Consider the following 18,959-nt stretch of genomic DNA (forward strand, 5'->3'; position numbering starts at 1 on the left):
AGGGTGACCATATACCAGGCGTTGGCTCTCCGTGTGGACCGTGCCGGCGTGGAGGTTCGGGGTCCGTGAGCGACCGACCTAGAGAGGCCGCCTCGCACGTGGTCGTCTGAGAGGTTACGCTATTCACAGCAGGCTCCACTCACTGCGCCAGGGCATTCAGCTATCCGTTCATATGGGCAGATGAGGTTCGGCAGAGGGGGCCACAGGTCTCCCAGCCATGGACCAGTCCCCGCGGGTGACTTGGCAGCACTGGCCACTGCAAACCGTTCGACCCTTGCAGCGCCCACCTCCAGCAGCCAGTACCCCTCCCCCTAGAGGAGCGCGGGTATCTCCACCTCTTCGTTATCGGTCCGCTCTGTGCAGAACACTGTGGACTCTCCTGCTAGCTGATCTCCCCTCCGTTTTATCAGGCCACCGCCAGTATCCAGCTATCCCCACAGGAGACGGGGAGCAGTCGACGAAACCCGCGTCTTTCTGGTCGCCGCCGCCATTTTGTCAGGCAAGGTCTTCAGCGCTATAGTATGGCAAACCGGTGCTTCGCAGCGCCACAATTCAACATGAAGGGGCAGCGGGGGGGACATCTCTCAGAGTCCTACCTCCGCCATGTGTTTCCGCTCATGGACAGTCGTGGAGCGCTTGTCCTCCGTTCGCCCGTTGCGCGGATGTCACAACACGGCGGCCATCTTGTCAGGCGCTCGGGTTCCTCGGTACTTTTGCTCGCGAATGATCGGGTTTACGTTGTCTGCCGGTGGCCGGTTCTTATCCCGACTGCTGCAGGACCAGTTCACACAACATGTCCGGCTGCCGGGGGGCCGGTCGTGCGGGCGGGGGCGGCGAAAAACACCACAGTTCTTGATCGCCCGGCGGAGCTGCTTCTCAGGCAGCCATGTCGCCGTGCGCCCCCTAGCGCCTCTACATTGGAGACAGTTGGTGGACATCCATCTTGCCACTTCTCTCATGCCTGATGAAAAGGAGTTCCTAACCTCCGTGGAAAGGGTTTTGAAGGGGAAAAGGAGCTGCGTGTCATCTGCGTAAGACACGGGAACAAAGCCGTGTCTACGCAGTACTCCTGCCAGGGGTGCCAGATAGATATTAAAAAGTGTGGGGCTCAAACATGAGCCCTGTGGCACCCCCTTAGAAATCTCAATTTCCACCGAGCGGTATGTACCCATGGTGACTCTCTGGGTACGATCGGCTAGGAAACTCTTTAGCCATTCAAGGGCTTTGTTTTTTAGGCCAGCGTTCGACAACCGCTGAGTCAAGATGGAGTGAGATACGGTGTTGAACGCTGCCGATAGGTCCAACAAAACTAAGATGACAGAAAGGCCCTTGTCCTGGTAGGCATGGAGATCATCGGTAACAGACAATAAAGTGGATTCTGTACTGTATTTGGGGCGGAATCACGATTGGGATTCATCCAGGGCTTGTACTTGTTCAATATGTGTGGATAGGTGGCAGTTGACATGTTTTTCTATTATTTTCCCCAAGAAAGGTAGCAGGGAGATAGGTCTCAGATTAGTCAGGTCAGTCCATGATAAGGCGGTGTTTTTCCTTATTGGTCTGACGAGTGCTCTCTTCCATTCCTTGGGGACAGTACCCGAGATGAGTGAAAGGTTTACTAAATCCATCATCATAGGACTTAGATGTTCAGCTAGAGGGGGCATTAATCTAGCAGGAATAACATCATCTGGGCTTCCACTTTTGATCTGTTTTATGAGGGTCAATGTTTCTTGAAGCAAAATGGGGGGAAAGCTGTCCAGAGATTGTGCGTCAGATTGTGAGTCAAATATAAGATCAGTGGGATTAGGATGGGGTGTCATGTCAATCAATGGGGCCTGGTTAGTACTTATTATCTTGTCATAGATTTTATCAATTTTGTTAATAAAGAAACACGAGATTTCATCACACAGCTGTTGGGATGATATGTCAGGGGCTTCGCACGCTGCGGGTTTGGCAAATGTCTGTAATATTTGGAAGAGAACTCTTGGGGAGTTTCCTGCCTCTTGTATTTGGGTGGCAATATGTGCTTTTCGCGCACAGCGTATCGCTTTGTGGTAAGAGGATAGTGCACTCCAGTATTTGTTCTTATCCTCTGGAAGGTGGGATGTTCGCCATCTTTTTTCTAGTTTCCTAGCTCCTTTTTTGAGGGTTCTTAGATGATCAGAGAACCATACTTCTTGCTTTTTGGCTGGTTTAGGTTTAAAAGATCTTAAAGGGGCAATTATATCTATGGTTTTCCTGGTTTCACCCTCGAATTTTTTAAGAGCAGCTTCGATGTTATCCGAGGGTTGTAAAACAGGAGGGTTGAAATTTCCTCCAAAAGTAGAGTTTGTGACTTTGTGCCATTGTCTGCGGATGCAGGGTAAGGTACTAGGATACGTGATGTTGGGAGCTTGGGACGGAATAGTGAATTCCACGATGAAGTGGTCAGTCCAGCTTACTTGAAAAGCAGGGGGACACGAGATCATCTGCACATTGGAGAAGATAAGATCTAAGGTGTGACCAGCCTGATGGGTAGGTCCCTTATTTTTCAGTGTCAGACCTAACGATGATAGGTCTGTTAATAATGATTGTGCTTCATTACAATCAGGTCTCTCACTGTGGACATTGAAGTCCCCAACTAACGTGAACTCCCTATCATTATTGATATGTGGGGCAAGTAGTTCAACTAAGTTGTTGGTGAAGTTCTTATAAGGACCGGGCGGCCTATAAACTAAAGCACCTCTGTAGTTTGCTTTCGGGGATGACTGTATTTTAAAAATCTGAATTTCAATATCCGGGGAACTGAGTTCCTCTAGAATCGTGACTCTTAGTTCTTCTTTATACACCATAGCAATACCACCGCCGGTTTTCAGAGGGCGATCCAGTCTCAATATCTTGTAGTTACAGGGAATAGCAAGAGTTATGGCCGGGGTGCTATGTGGTTTGAGCCATGTTTCGGTGAGATAGCACACATCTGGTTGTTTGAAACTGATCATATCCCAGACCTCTGCCGTATGTTTTGAGAGGGACCTAATGTTACATAGAATGTTTCTCCTTCCTACTGGGGGGGTATCTATGACTTGAGATGGCGTGGATACCAATAAGTTGTAGCAGAGTGTGTGGTGAGTCGTAGTCTGAGTGGTTACAAATTGAGTATGACATAGACGACAAGAAAAGGGGCCTTCCACCTCTAGTTGAGCGGTACATGTAGCGCTTGGTGGCAGATGCACATTTAAACTACGCAGTTTGTTAGAAGAATATATACGCTTTACCGGGGTGTCGGCATGCGATGGAGTAGCAGGAACCGCCATGGCCCCTGGCCCGGTCTAGCGCGGACGGGCGCAGACGGGCAGGTCTTTGGCTTGTCTTCGGCGCGTCTAAAGGCGCACCCCTGCGCGCAACCGCTGCGCGCTTCTTCCGACGAGTGGCTAAATAGCCCCTGTTGCATCAAGGCTAGAGTGCTAACCGCTCGAGTCTATAGCGGGAAGCAGGAAGTGTTTCACTCAGGCTCGTACCTGCCCCGCCCTCCGCTCAACGGTATTGGCTAACCGAGTCGGATCGGGGCGGGCAGGCTGGATCACAGAGCACTGAGTTTTACAGTTGACTTTTACCGTTTTTAAAGCACCTGGCTGCGCCAAGGGGAGATTGTCTAAGCACAAGGATATAGGTACTACAATTTGTACTCCATTATAATACACAGTTTAAAATTTTTACATTTGCAAATCAATTTAAAATCAATGTAAAATCTGGTTTAGGTACAACTAGCGTTTCCGCATTCACAACACCAGCAGTAGAAAGTGCAATGTGCAATGATTATGCCTGGCGTCAAAGCGGGATCGACAGACACTGCCACTGTCAGCCTTACCGCAGTTTGCCTCGCCTCCTCGCCGCCTAAATAGCCCCTGTTGCATCAAGGCTAGAGTGCTAACCGCTCGAGTCTATAGCGGGAAGCAGGAAGTGTTTCACTCAGGCTCGTACCTGCCCCGCCCTCCGCTCAACCTGTTCCTAGAAGGATGTCCGTAAGTGCCTCATTAAAGGGCAATAGAGGTTCAGAGGTAAAAGCCCCAGGTTGAAGCACTTCGGTCAGGAGATTAGTCCAACCTGCACTGAGGGCATCTCCAGACCAAGGAGTTCTGCTGCCCTCCTAACCACCATGGCATAGGACGCCTCCTCTTCCATAGCCACTGTAGGCAGAGAGAGCACGCCAGTGTCTAGGGAAGTATCCAGACCACTGGCTTCTCCAAGTTACCCATACCAGTCCACAGTCTCCTTAGAGACATCCTGGTTCTCTAGTGGTTTCTATACTCCTCCCATTCCTCTCCTGAGCCCAGTACGTCCACAAAGTACCCAGGCGATAACATAGAACCGCTGGGTTCTGTCGTCTGCACCGTGTCGTCAGGGATGAGTATGGGCTTCCGCCGCTGAGCCGTACTGGCGACGTCGCAGGCACCGACTTCCGGTTCGATGCTGGGGGAGGTTCACGTTGGCACGACCAGCATCGACCCCAATCACAACACAGATCTCTGAGGCCCCACCGGCCGTGGCCGAAGGCGTCGAACCCAATGGGGCCCCATCGGACCCCGCGGGACCTGAAGGCTCACCAACAGGGTCGTTTTGCTCAAATACGCAGCGCATGGCCTTGTAAAACTCTTTATTTGAGCGGGCGTTGCTTGGCCTCCTGGAAAGGGTAGGAGGCGCAAAGTTGACTCGGGCTCCGGCTCCGCAGAACCGTGCCTAGAGCTTTGGTACTCCTTACCTTTCTCGATGATGGATGCCAACTGAGGTCAAGACGAAGTCCGCTTGGATAACTTCTTCTTCTTGTGCCTCTTCCCTGAGTGTCGAGATGACCTCGAATGGGAGGAAGAGGACTTAGGGCTCTCTGAGCGGTCCCGCGACCTCCTCTTCTTCGAACGGGACCATGACCTTCTCGGAGTCTCGCCTAACGGTTTCGACTGCCGGGCTGTGAGCAACTTCATTGCTCGCTCCTTCAAGGTATTCGGCTCCATCGTCCGACAGTCAGAACACAACTTCGAATCTTGGTCGCGTTCAAGACACCACAGACATACCCGGTGGGGATTGGTGACCGACATCATGCGGGAAAAAGTCCTGCATGGTTTAAAACCTGTCTTTCTACCAGACATCTCTCGCACACGAAGTCGTATCTCAAAAATTTCAACAAAATTCAAGAAAAAAGCCTGCCAAAAAGAAGCAGAGGCGTAGCTCTTCCCGGATCGGCGCTTAACTGGCGTGGAATGAAAAGAACTGACGTCCGCGCACCTGGGTGGCGCCTATAGAGGCACTGCGACATCATAACCGACACTAACGACGACATCACACGGAGCCGAATGGAGCCACACAACATCACTCACAAGGGGTATTTCTCAGCAAAAGTTTCCAGATCCAGCCTGACACCTGGGAAATTCAAAGGTAAGGAATCTGCAGCTAGAGTTTCTATCAAATAAATGAGTCAAATCTGGTTGCCAGAAGATCCTGCATCACCATACATTATAGCAACTCTGGCCCCAGCTCTCATTGCTTCACTTACTGAGTTATTCAATCTCTCCCTGAACCTGGAAACAGTCCCGGGTAAGTGGAAATCAGCCACGGTCCAGCCCATTCTGAAAAAAGCCCACAGCAGATCCCAAAGAATTAGAAAATTTCAGTCCCATCTAGCTACTCCCTTTCCTTGAAAAGTTATGGAAACTCTGGCAAACACACAACTAACAGCTTTTCTGGAAAGCCATTCATTGCTTGATCCCGCCCAGTCAGGTTTTCATGCTTCTTTTAGCATGGTAACAACACTGGTGGAGATCTTAGATAACATACGACTCTCTGGATGAGGGGTACTCAGTAGTGCTAGTACTATTAGAACTCTTAGCAGCATTTGACACCATCTCCTATTCAGTCTTAATTAAAAGACTGGGGAAAGATTGGTGTTGGTGGGTAAGCTCTGGGGTGACTGAAGAATTGTTTGAGTGAGCGCACCCACATGGTGCAGTTAGAGTTCTTCTGTTCTCGAACCATAGCCTTCAACAGGGCAGTGCCACAGGGATCCTCATTGAGCCCCACTCTTTTTAATGTCTATGTGGTCCCACTGGCACAAGCGTTAAAATCCTTTGGTTTTAAGGTCATCTCGTATGTAGATGACACTCAACTTGTCATCACTATGGGACCTAACCCGGATTCCATTAAAGAAAGATTATGTGACTTCTTGAATAAGATCACTTTGTGGATGCAAGTCAACTGTTTGCAACTGAAAACCAGAAAAACAGAAATAGTGCTGTTTGGGCAGGCTCACTCGGAGTGGTCGCAGGACTGGTGACCTCGGGGTCTGGACCCAGTTCCCATCCCATAAGCAGTACTGAAAAACCTGGGTATTATTCTGGATGAAAATCTCTCTATGGGGGAACATGTGAATGCCATCACAGCTGCCGGCTTTGGAATCATGAGTCCTTTCAGAAAGGCATTTCAGCAGTTACCGCTTCAGTCAAGAAAAAACCAGTCCCAGGCCTCACAATCAGTTACCAGTGGTCGCCATGAATGAAGGACTGCTCTCCAAAGTCCAGGTGGTCAAAAAACACTGCTGTATGGTTAATCTGCCATCTTCCACATTCATTGACCTCAATACCTATTCTCAGAACCCTCCACTGGCTGTCAATAAAAAGTGATTGGGGTTCAAACTTCTCTGTCAGGTCCTTAAATCCTAGTATGGATATTGACCTCTCCGTCTGCAGGGCAAATTGCATTGGTATTCCCTTGCTCAGAGTCTTAGGTCCAGCAGAAAGCTCCTGTTACATCCTGGGCACATCCGCACCACCAGGTATGGGGGACGATCTTTTTCATACCTAGCTTCCCAGCAATGGAAACAGCTTCCACACCATGTATGTGCTTGCGCTGATTTCAGATTGTTTAAAACATCTCTCAAAATGTGGCTTTTATAATATTTATCAATGTTTTATCAGTATCAGATGTTTTAGCATCACATACCAGGACCTGTGGAGCTTTAACAGCGCTGAGAGACCCTAAGTAGGGCGATAAGTAGAGCTCAATGAGTAATAATGTTAACATGTCGGTGAGCAGAAGGGCAATGCCATGCTGTGGCAGGCGGTGACTGGACAACCAGGTACTGCAGTCAAGCGAAGCAATAGTTGGGCCACATTTACACAAGTTCAGAATGCTGCTGCTTTCTGAAAGGTAGAACAAGCTATGTATGTTTCAGGAAGGAGAAGATAATAAAGCACACCACTGCATATCAGCTCATCTTTTTGGGTAAGAAGGGAATGATCTTTTCCATTCAATGGTGGCCATCTTCAATTCTCTGAACCATGTGCATCTTTGCTATACCATGGCTGCGTTCCCCATTTCTAGGGCTCGCTTGGTCCACAACACTTCTACAATGGAAAGAGCCTTGGATGTGGCCTAAGGGCTAGGGTGGTCGACCTCAAATCTGGGGACCCGGGTTCAAGTCTTGGCAGCGACGCTCAACATCCTGTGATTCTGGGTAAATCACTTGGGAGCACATGCATCACGGTATTTTGCAAACGCAAACAGTACGATTCACAAAAATCGGGTGTTTGCGATCACAAAATGGCCTTTCCTAATGCATGAACGTTATTTGGATTTGCAATACAGGTCATCGCAATTTCTTGCTATTACCTAAATTGCGAATGCTAATAGGGAATGCAATTTGCGATTCCCTAAAGCATATGCCAGAAGCCTTTCCTAAATGCGAACTGTGCATTTAGGAAATGCTAACTAGCATCAACTTCAAGTTGATGCTAATGTGTGCATACTTTGAAAAATGCACAAAACTGCATTTTTCAAAGTGCTATGTGGCGCACACATGCCCCTAGGACATGTGTGTGCCTTACATGTGTACCTGTTTTGTGTTAGGGCACCTCAGGGGGCCTTAGGCACCCAGGCACCTTTGCTTTTGCATTACTTAATTTGCGATTACCAATTAGATAATCGCGATTTAGGCAATGCAAAATCATTCACACCTATAGGCCCGGAGGCCCATAGGAAAGAATGGAGTCACAATAGCAAATAGCGATTTCCTAATTGTGATTGTGATTCTTAAGGAATCACAATTAGAGAATCACTATTTTCACCCTTTATTGCATTTTGTGACTACCAAATAGCGATTTCTTAAAAATCGCTATTTGGTAAGTGCAAAATTGAAGGTTGATGCACGTGCCCCTTAATCTCCCCGTGCCTAACAAAAATGAATGTGTCCTTATGTAACGCAACTGCTGCTTGTGGAAAGCACTCTGATACCTTCGGGTCAAGTTTGCGCTATATAAAACTCTGGGGAAAAAAAATAATATTGTCCTGCAACATTAGTGTTTTCTGTAGGTCTATGTGAATGACCTCTCATACTGAAAGGAATCAGAAGGCATAGTGCTATGACACTGAGCTAGGTTTGTTTAATTTAAGCGGACTGTCTGCTAAATAGATTTTAGGAGCAAACTAAATTTGTTCTGCATTCATTTATATCGTTTCTATGCATTTTATAGATTACTTGTTAGATATGCAATTGACTAAAATACCATTGATGACATTCTGCAGTGTTTTTAAAGATCATAGCAGCAACAGCACCTTCTTCTTTTCCTGCAAACATAAAATGAGAAACTTAGGATATTTATGAATCGTATTGCAAATAACAATATTCATTCTCCCTGATCAGTTACACACCTTGAACGAAAGACCACTTTCTTTGGACTCTCACATATTTACACGAAAGGGAGTAGAATTAAGTAGATATATCAAGTTACCATTATGAACATGAGTGTGTGCCTACATGTGCTTACATAACGGCAAACAATTCACAATAGCAGCTGTTGTATTCTGTATACCCGTATTCAATGTTCACACCACTTGTTCAATTTAGAATACACGTAAGTCCTTATCTAGTGCAATCATTACTGGGTCTGCTGCTTCTAAAACCCCATTTGGGTCAACATGGGACCCCTTTCCATAATATTTCCAATATAATGTTCACTCAGTTAGTCCAATCAATGATAATTTGAATAACTTAGTATCATAATATTGTTGTGTCCAAACATAAGTGTCCAGTTGAGATTCAAATTAGATTTTTTTTATTATTCTTATTTTTCAAGATTGAAGTATTCAATTAGACACATTCTTTAACTATCATAGATTTTTTTTTGAAAGCACAGCTGACGCATTTTGTCTCAGAGAGTTTCTCAAGGCTTGAAAGTACAATATACCATATTCTTGTTTCCCTATCCACATATATTTATTAACTGTCAAACATTTTCAAGATTTTCATGTGCAAATCCTTGCTTTCAGGCATATGCCCTGATCCTGGAGAAATGAAATAGAACATGGATATATATATAGGCCAAGTGCTGAAACGCGTCTGTGGCGAGCTTGTAGTTAATAAACTACTGTGTGACGAGTACCCCTCGAGTGCTGTCTTCTCTTTTCCTGCAATTGGATTTGAACGAGCGTGATATATATATATATATATATATATATATATATATATATATATATATATATATATATATATATATATATATATATATATATATGTATGTATATATATATATATATATATATATATATATATATATATATATATATATATATATATATATATATATATATATATATATAAATCACTGAAAAAACCATAGGTTTCAGGAGTTATATAGTTAGGAATTAGCTTTTAAAAAACCTTTGAAATTCACTCAAAAAACTATAAGTTTAGTGGTGTTATAGTTAGCTGGACATTTTACTCATACAAAACCATTGAAATTGCTCCTATATAGTTAGTTGTACTAACTATATTTCGCGCACCCGCAATCCACTTCTGATGATGTCACATATTAGATCATTCATGACATGGTCAGTGACATCACTGATGACATCTCAAATGACATCACTGATGACATCACTGATGACATCATCCAGTGAATGTGGTTTGCTTCGTTATTTAAATATGCATTATATATATAGCAATTTGCATTGAAGAATAAGTGGATATATATAAATAAATATTTGGATGGAGGATTTAGTAGCAGTGTAATTGACTGTTTACTTGACCAATTTATAATGTCTCACTAAATATAGTGGATAGTGACTAAACTGTGTGAATATCTGTATCACTTTGTCAGTTGTTGTGTAAACTGATTCTACAGTTGGTTACTAGCTATGTGAAAGTCTATATTAGTTATTGATTAGTTAACTGAGTATTTGTATGGGAGTGTGAAAGTGTGTGTGGTTCGGTGGGGGGGGTGTGACTGTCCAAAGATGTGTGAATAGTTGATTCAGTAGATATATGAAGTTAAAACTACATGTTCTAACAGTTGTTTGGGTGAGTGAATATCTTTATGGGTGTGGTGATGAGCAAATATATTTCTCAATGGTACAGGTCCAACAAACTAGAAAAATAAAAGGCAGTGTAAGTGTCAGTTGTTGTATATAAATAAGTATACATAAGACACAATGATTGTGTGAGTGACTGTATGGATAACTGTATACTTGTAATAATGATTTTATAATTCACTAAGTATGACTTACTATCTAAATGAATAGAAGAAGTGGTGTTTGTATAAGTGTTTTGCTAAGTAAATATGTAAGTATGATCCATTGTTTGCATAAGTGAGTAGGATGACTTCATATGTGAATAGGATGCGTGCTGTTGTTTAATGTCGATATAGATGTATAAGTATTTTTGATAGTGTTCTATTGTTCATTGACAGCATGTATGAGTGAATCCATAGGTAAGTGATTAGATGTGTGTATACATCTATGAATCACTGAGTGGATTTTTAGATACTTGTATTGCTGTGACAATGGATTTAAATATGATACTCTGTATTTTACAAAGAGTGATGAAAAATTGTAATAGTGTATGAAAAGGTGTATGTGATTGTCACGTGGATGATGTCATCAGTGATGTCATCAGTGATGTCATTTGAGATGTCATCAGTGATGTCACTGACCATGTCATGAATGATCTAATATGTGACATCATCAGCAGTGGATTGCGGGTGCGTGAAATATAGTTAGTACAACTAACTATATAGGAGCAATTTCAATGGTTTTGTATGAGTAAAATGTCCAGCTAACTATAACACCACTAAAACTTATAGTTTTTTGAGTGAATTTCAAAGGTTTTTTAAAAGCTAATTCCTAACTATATAACTCCTGAAACCTATGGTTTTTTCAGTGAATTTCAAAGGTTTTTTAAATGCTAATTCCTAACTATATAAGGCCTGAAACCTATGGTTTTTTCAATGAATTTGCAAGGTTTTTTAAATGCTAATTCCTAAATATATAAGGCCTGAAACCTATGGTTTTTTCAGTGAATTTCAAAGGTTTTTTTAAATGCTAATTCCTAACTATATAAGGCCTGAAACCTATGTTTTTTTTAGTGAATTCGCAAGGTTTTTTCAAATGCTAATTCCTAACTATATAAGGCCTGAAACCTATGGTTTTTTCAGTGAATTTCAAATGTTTTTTAAATGCTAATTCCTAACTATATAAGGCCTGAAACCTATGGTTTTTTCAGTGAATTCGCAAGGTTTTTTAAATGCTAATACCTAACTATATAAGGCCTGAAACCTATGGTTTTTTCATTGAATTCGCAAGGTTTTTTAAACGCTAATTCTATTAGCGGATAACGTTTTTATATATTAAAACATTTTTTAAATCTCAAATGCCTGCTTTGCTAACAGAGTTTTTAAGCACAGGCTCTTTTGTCTCTGGTGGCCATCTTGGGAGACTGCATATCAGAATTCTTTTAATGAAATATAAGAGGATTTGAGAAGTCACTCAAAATGTGCCCTAATTTTTCTTTCTTCAGCACTAATCATAATTTCTATGGCAAAATGAACCCCCTCATTTTGTTCCTTTGCAAATTAAATGTTTTAAGTGTTAACACTTTATTCCAATCAAGATGACTTCAGGTGTGCCATACTTTTGTCATAAGTAAGACTGTTAGCGCTCTAGTTGTTCTTTAGAACACTCTGGGACATTCTGTCATTGGGCTATAGTTGGGCTACATCTGGCTGATATTTGGGCTACATTTGTTTTTTTTTGTCTCTGGTGGCCATCTTTGGGCTACATTGGGCTACATTTGGGCTCTAACATATATATACGAAAATTAACTTTGAAGAATATATATTGGGCTACATTGGGCTATATATATGTTAGAGCCCAAATGTAGCCCAATGTAGCCCAATGTAGCCCAAAGATGGCCACCAGAGATAAAAAACAAATGTAGCCCAAATATCAGCCAGATGTAGCCCAACTATAGCCCAATGACAGAATGTCCCAGAGTGTTCTAAAGAACAACTAGAGCGCTAACAGTCTTACTTATGACAAAAGTATGGCACGCACACCTGAAGTCATCTTGATTGGAATAAAGTGTTAACACTTAAAACATTTAATTTGCAAAGGAACAAAATGAGGAGGTTCATTTTGCCATAGAAATTATGATTAGTGCTGAAGAAAGAAAAATTAGGGCACATTTTGAGTGACTTCTCAAATCCTCTTATATTTCATTAAAAAAATTCTGATATGCAGTCTCCCAAGATGGCCACCAGAGACAAAAGAGCCCAAATGTAGCCCAAATATCAGCCAGATGTAGCCCAACTATAGCCCAATGACAGAATGTCCCCGAGTGTTCTAAAGAACAACTAGAACGCTAACAGTCTTACTTATGACAAAAGTATGGCACACCTGAAGTCATCTTGATTGGAATAAAGTGGTAACACTTAATACATTTAATTTGAAAAGGAACAAAATGAGGGGTTTCATTTTGCCATAGAAATTTTATATATATATATATATTCACTGAAAAAACCATAGGTTACACACCAGTTATAGTTAGGAATTAGCATTTAAAAAACTTTTGAAATTCACTGAAAAAACCATAGGTTTCAGGCCTTATATAGTTAGGAATCAGCATTTAAAAAACCTTTGAAATTCACTGAAAAAACCATAGGTTTCAGGCCTTATATAGTTAGGAATTAGCATTTAAAAAAACCTTTGAAATTCACTGAAAAAAACATAGGTTTCAGGAGTTATATAGTTAGAAATTAGTTTTTAAAAAACCTTTGAAATTTACTCAAAAAACTATAAGTTTTAGTGGTGTTATAGTTAGCTGGACATTTTACTCATACAAAACCAATGAAATTGCTCCTATATAGTTAGTTGTACTAACTATATTTCGCGCACCCGCAATCCACTGCTGATGATGTCACATATTAGATCATTCATGACATGGTCAGTGACATCACTGATGACATCTCAAATGACATCACTGATGACATCATCCACATGACAATCACATACACCTTTTCATACACTATTACAATTTTTCATCACTGTTTGTAAAATACAGAGTATCATATTTAAATCCATTCTCACAGCAATACAAGTATCTAAAAATCCACTTAGTGATTCATAGATGTATACACACATCTAATCACTTACCTATGGATTCACTCATACATGCTGTCAATGAACAATAGAACACTATCAAAAATACTTATACATCTATATCGACATTAAACAACAGCACGCATCGTATTCACATATGAAGTCATTCTACTCACTTATGCAAACAATGGATCATACTTACTGTGATAAGTTGGCCTGATATATAATGTTCACTATTCTAGTGAGCACTTTGTATCAGTCCAAACAACCCTTATTGATGATTGGTTGTAAGTCAACCTTATAGACCAGCTATCCTAGTAGCATGGATACGAGCAGTCTAAGGCTAAGACTCTAGAGGGCGTGTTAAGCCAGCTGTTTTACCATCACATTACCCCTTGAACACCAAGTGAAAGGACACCACACAAGTTGTTATGAAAATAAACAGATATTTATTTATAACAAGACTACCCTGGCTCTTTATGAGACAGGGAGCTAAGCACACAACAAAACTCTTAAGAAAATACTTTAAGTCGCACAATTTACACAAATGCCCGAGGGGCACGAAAAACCATATACTACAAAAGTGGAATGCGAAATTACTAGCAGGTAAGTACTACTCTCATAGGCTTTGGGATCGCTAGGACTGGACTACTGAACCTTTAGATTGCTAGCAGGAGACCTAGGGACGTCGTGTGCAGAGTGGGAACTCTCACGCGTAATGCGGAACAAAGTCTATGGATCCTAGTAAATGCAAAGTTAGTGTTTTCGGGCGAACCCGACTAGGTAGGTCAAAAACGAAAGTGGATCTAGACACTTAGAGAGTGGGCCTAAGCTGGAGCACCGGAGTACTCGGTTTACCTAGCCCAGGGGCTGCGGCTGCATAGGGTTCAAGTGTCGTCGGGTTTCTTCGTTGATGAACCAGGAGCCTGAAGAAAGAGTTGCTGGCAGGCGGCCAGTGAAGAAAAGTTCGAAGAGATCCAAGCCTGGATCAGGGAAGAAGAAGACCTGAAAGCAGAGGGGACCAAGTTCTGAATCACTAGCCAGTGATTAAGTGGGCACCAGGATGGCAGCGGGCGAAGTCACCGCAGTCAGGTGAGTGGGCGCTGCTGGGCTCTGCAGTCTCTTGGACCAGGAGGCGTTGTCGGCGACCAGGATGGAGGTGCGAGCTGTCCCACGAAGGTTCTTGCTGTCGACGTCGCTGGACCCAGGATTGGGGCAACCAGTCTTGGCAAATGCAAGGCCCACGCGGTGGACCTAAAATGGCGTCTTGAGTGGACCAGGAGGGTCCAGGGTGCTTCTCTGATGGAGGGAAGCAAGGGCCAGTCTGGAGCAACCAGACCAGCAGTGTTTGTTGTCGTGGAGCGTCGTGAAGGGGCCACTAGCCAACGGGCAAGCGACCTGGACAACGCGGTGAGCAGCAAAGAGCAGAAGAGCCCCACGCAGATCTCGTGGATGCAGGGGGGCTGAACTTCGGTGCTGGAGCTGCTCAGGGTCGGGGCTTCTCTTACCCCAAAGCACTCAGTCGAGGGTCACTCGGGAGTCGTGCTGGACAAGCGTCATGCAGTTCTGAAGATGGCCGGTCCCTCGAGGTCTCGTCACACCCACGGATCACAGCTGGGCTGATGATGTAGGTTGAGGTCAGAGGTCCCAGGGAAGCCGGTTCTCGTCGTGCTGGAGCAGTCTTGATCCGAAGGAGAGACTGGCAACAAACCGCGATGCTTGGTTGGTGCCTGCTGCTGCAGGGTGACTACTCCTTAGTCACAAGGGAGAAATCTTGAGAAGAGTCTTGAGTTCCTTCTTGTAGAAAGTTGATTCAGGATTCAAAGATGATCTGATTTGGAAGGGGGCCAGTTCCTACCTTTATCCTGAAAAAGGGGGCTGGCACGCGACTAAGTCCTGCCCTATGGGTGGGACTAGGAGGGGGGTGGTTACACCCCTCTCCTTTGGCGGGCTTTCCCCAGGCCAGGGGCTGGAGTTTCCCTGGAACTGGTTTCAGCCGGCCTATGCACAGTGAGCACCGGGGTGCCACTTGCAGTCACCTTCCTCTAAAGCCCTGCCTACCTAGGATACACAAAATCCTGTCTGGGACGGTGCTGGCACCGCCCCTGGCAGGAAACCCTTTGTCCTTGCCTCCTGGGCTGGGAGGACTCCCAGCAGCAGGAGGGCAGACTTGTGTCTCGGTGGCAGCATCCATCTTGTGGAGCTGAGGCTATGTCTGACTTTAACCGGGGTTACAGGTTACATACATGTCGTGTCCCTCTAGAAGGGTGGAATGCTAACCCCGTCGCCAGAATTGGCGAGGGGTTAGTATTCCAATTCTTATGACACCTTACTCGACGTGTTTTGATAAAGCGATACCAGAGTTGGCATATAACCGCGAGGATTATAATGCACTTAAGAGTATATGGTATGCGATATCATGGAAACGGCTAAGGGATGGATCCCGAAAGCCGCAGACAGGCTCAGCTCATGCCAGAGCACTATCTCACACGATTCCAAGCACTCTGCCTTCAGGATTGTCAAGGCCTGCATAGGAGTGACTGATAGGAGATCTGTGTGTCCATTTTTAGGGTTAGATATAGGAATACTATATCTAGAGCAAAGGGTGTTTACACCACCTTGCCCCAGCTGTCGTGCAGCCAGTTGTGTCAGATTTGGATGGCCAGCCAGGGGTGGCATAATGCATGCTGCAGCCCCTGGTAGGCCCTGGGCACACCTATGCCCTGGGTACCTAAGGTACACTGTACAGGGACTGATAAGGTGACTCAGTGTCCGATTAGATATGTACCTAAGGTACATGGAATCCATTTTACAGAGAGAGCAGTGGGCCTGGGGTCCTGTATAGCAGGGCCCCAGGTCAACTAAGTCAGAAAACCAGCAAAACACCAGGCAAAAAGTTGGGGGCAACCATAGTCAGGGATCTACCTTCCTACACTTACATATTTACTTAGCAAAACACTTATACAAACACCACTTCTTCTATTCATTTAGATAGTAAGTCATACTTAGTGAATTATAAAATCATTATTACAAGTATACAGTTATCCATACAGTCACTCACACAATCATTGTGTCTTATGTATACTTATTTATATACAACAACTGACACATACACTGCCTTTTATTTTTCTAGTTTGTTGGACCTGTACCTTTGAGAAATATATTTGCTCATCACCACACCATAAAGAGATTCCCTCACCCAAACTGTTAGAACATGTAGTTTTAACTTCATATATCTACTGAATCAACTATTCACACATCTTTGGACAGTCACACACCCCCACCGAACCACACACACTTTCACACTCCCATACAAATACTCAGTTAACTAATCAATAACTAATATAGACTTTCACATAGCTAGTAACCAACTGTAGAATCAGTTTACACAACAACTGACAAAGTGATACAGATATTCACACAGTTTAGTCACTATCCACTATATTTAGTGAGACATTATAAATTGGTCAAGTAAACAGTCAATTACACTGTTACTAAATCCTCCATCCAAATATTTATTTATATATATCCACTCATTCTTCAATGTAAATTGCTATATATATAATGCATATTTAAATAACGAAGCAAACCACATTCACTGGATGATGTCATCAGTGATGTCATTTGAGATGTCATCAGTGATGTCACTGACCATGTCATGAATGATCTAATATGTGACATCATCAGCAGTGGATTGCGGGTGCGCGAAATATAGTTAGTACAACTAACTATATAGGAGCAATTTCATTGGTTTTTTATGAGTAAAATGTCCAGCTAACTATAACACCACTAAAACGTATAGTTTTTTGAGTGAATTTCAAACGTTTTTTAAAAACTAATTTCTAACTATATAACTCCTGAAACCTATGGTTTTTTCAGTGAATATATATATATATATATATATATATATGTCCCAAGATTTATATCGGTAGCACGATTTTACCTGTACACCAGCGAATCCTTCAGCACAGAAGAGCTATAGTAAATCAGGATAGGTCTTACCCAGTGGCCCGACACTTTGAATTGCACCATCAAAGTGACCCTGTAGGCCTACAGTACTCATGCATTGCAGAGGTTCCTAAGAAGAGGAGAGGGGGAGATAGGAAAAGTGAACTTAGAAGACTTGAGACCTATTTTATACAAGAATTTAATTGTAGGGAGCCACAGGGATTGAATGTTGATGAAGACCTTTACACATGCTTAAACTGATTAACTGTACATATAATGAATTGTTTTTTCAACCTCGAGTATACCGAAACTGCATTTGGAAACTTTTTGTTAATGATTTTAATTGACAGAATTTTTCAATTTTAATTGTCTTTTTTTTTGGTTCCTTTCTTTTTTAAATAGCATGGTTGGTAGTATATGGTTCTGAAATAGAACTGGCTCAGGGACGGATATATGGTGATGGGTAATGCTGTTTTTTGTTACATGCACGGACACTTTAGATAAAAAAAATTCTTTCCGAAGTGCAATATAAGTGGATAGTTTACATATATGAGGTACTGCTGTTGATATTGAAGCATTAGCACTTTATTGAAATTGAGACGCACTTTAGCACTGACACTTTATTATCTTCATGTGCAATATATAGATAAATGTTTACAGTAAAAGAATACTAGTTTACAGAAGCACTTGCACTTTATGACTAATAAATAAGGTTGATTTGATAGATTAGCATTACCATCTATATAAGTCCCACTTTGATCTATGAGGTATATATAATCAGTAGAGCCACGAGGTGAATCTAACCAAAATTCAGTTGTTTATCGTCAAATACATTATGGCAAATACGCAAGAAATATTGTGGTACAAGCTAGGAATAATCTCTAATTGTTAAGAAGGTCCCATTTGTTGAGATAGGCACTGGCCTCTGGAAACTGTGAAACCTTGAGTTTGTGTTTACAACATGAAATCATGCACTTGCACTTTAATTATTGAATTGTTTTTTACAAGTGACCTTATTGAAGTATGTTTACTCTTATTTAGGGATTTTAACATTTGTTTACGTGTATATCTGCTTTTAAGCAGAATATCAAATGTCTTTACCCGAAAAATACCCTTTCCCGACGTATTTAAAAATGTTAAAATGGCCGCCGTATTTACAAACAACTGAATTCTTGATTGCGAGTCCTTTTGCAGTTTTTACTACTTTTTACATGCATTAAAGAAGGGTACCATGATAACGCAAAAACATCGTGATCAAGGGAGCTTGACTCCCGAGACGCGTTGATGATATTGCTGTAACATAATAAAGAAGCCTAAGAAAACGACATTCGTGAGTGCCTGGATGATTTCCATATGAACGCAATTGGAGTTGGAATCTTATTTTCAATATATATATATATATATATATTCCAGCTCCGTTGCACCAAAGACCGGGTCACTCGCAGACGGGTGCCTCTCCGTGGTGGTGCACCACATTACGAATTACAGCTCCAATTCTCTCTTATTCCAAGGAAAAGAAAATTCGGCACTCGCAGGGGGAAGTATTCAAGTTTGTTTTAATGTCAAACACTCAGCAGACAAACGCGTTTCGGTTTTCCTTCGTCAGTGTCTAC

General features: G+C 42.7%; 1 protein-coding gene across 11 annotated transcripts in view; it reads right to left on the reverse strand.

Moving 5' to 3' along the window:
- Nucleotides 1-18,959, reverse strand: part of LOC144781519 (uncharacterized) — a 2,047,367-nt gene that overhangs the window by 847,060 nt on the left and 1,181,348 nt on the right. For all 11 annotated transcript variants that reach the window (XR_013601003.1, XR_013601004.1, XM_078660419.1 and 8 more), the window contains one exon: nt 8,532-8,592. Coding sequence is in view for 9 of the 11 variants with exons in the window: in XM_078660419.1 (XP_078516545.1) it covers nt 8,532-8,592 (61 nt within the window). In the remaining 2 variants the exon portion in view is untranslated. The remainder of the gene's footprint in view (nt 1-8,531; nt 8,593-18,959) is intronic.

This window comes from Lissotriton helveticus, chromosome 9 (assembly GCF_964261635.1).
Source record: "Lissotriton helveticus chromosome 9, aLisHel1.1, whole genome shotgun sequence".
NCBI classification, from domain to species: domain Eukaryota; kingdom Metazoa; phylum Chordata; class Amphibia; order Caudata; family Salamandridae; genus Lissotriton; species Lissotriton helveticus.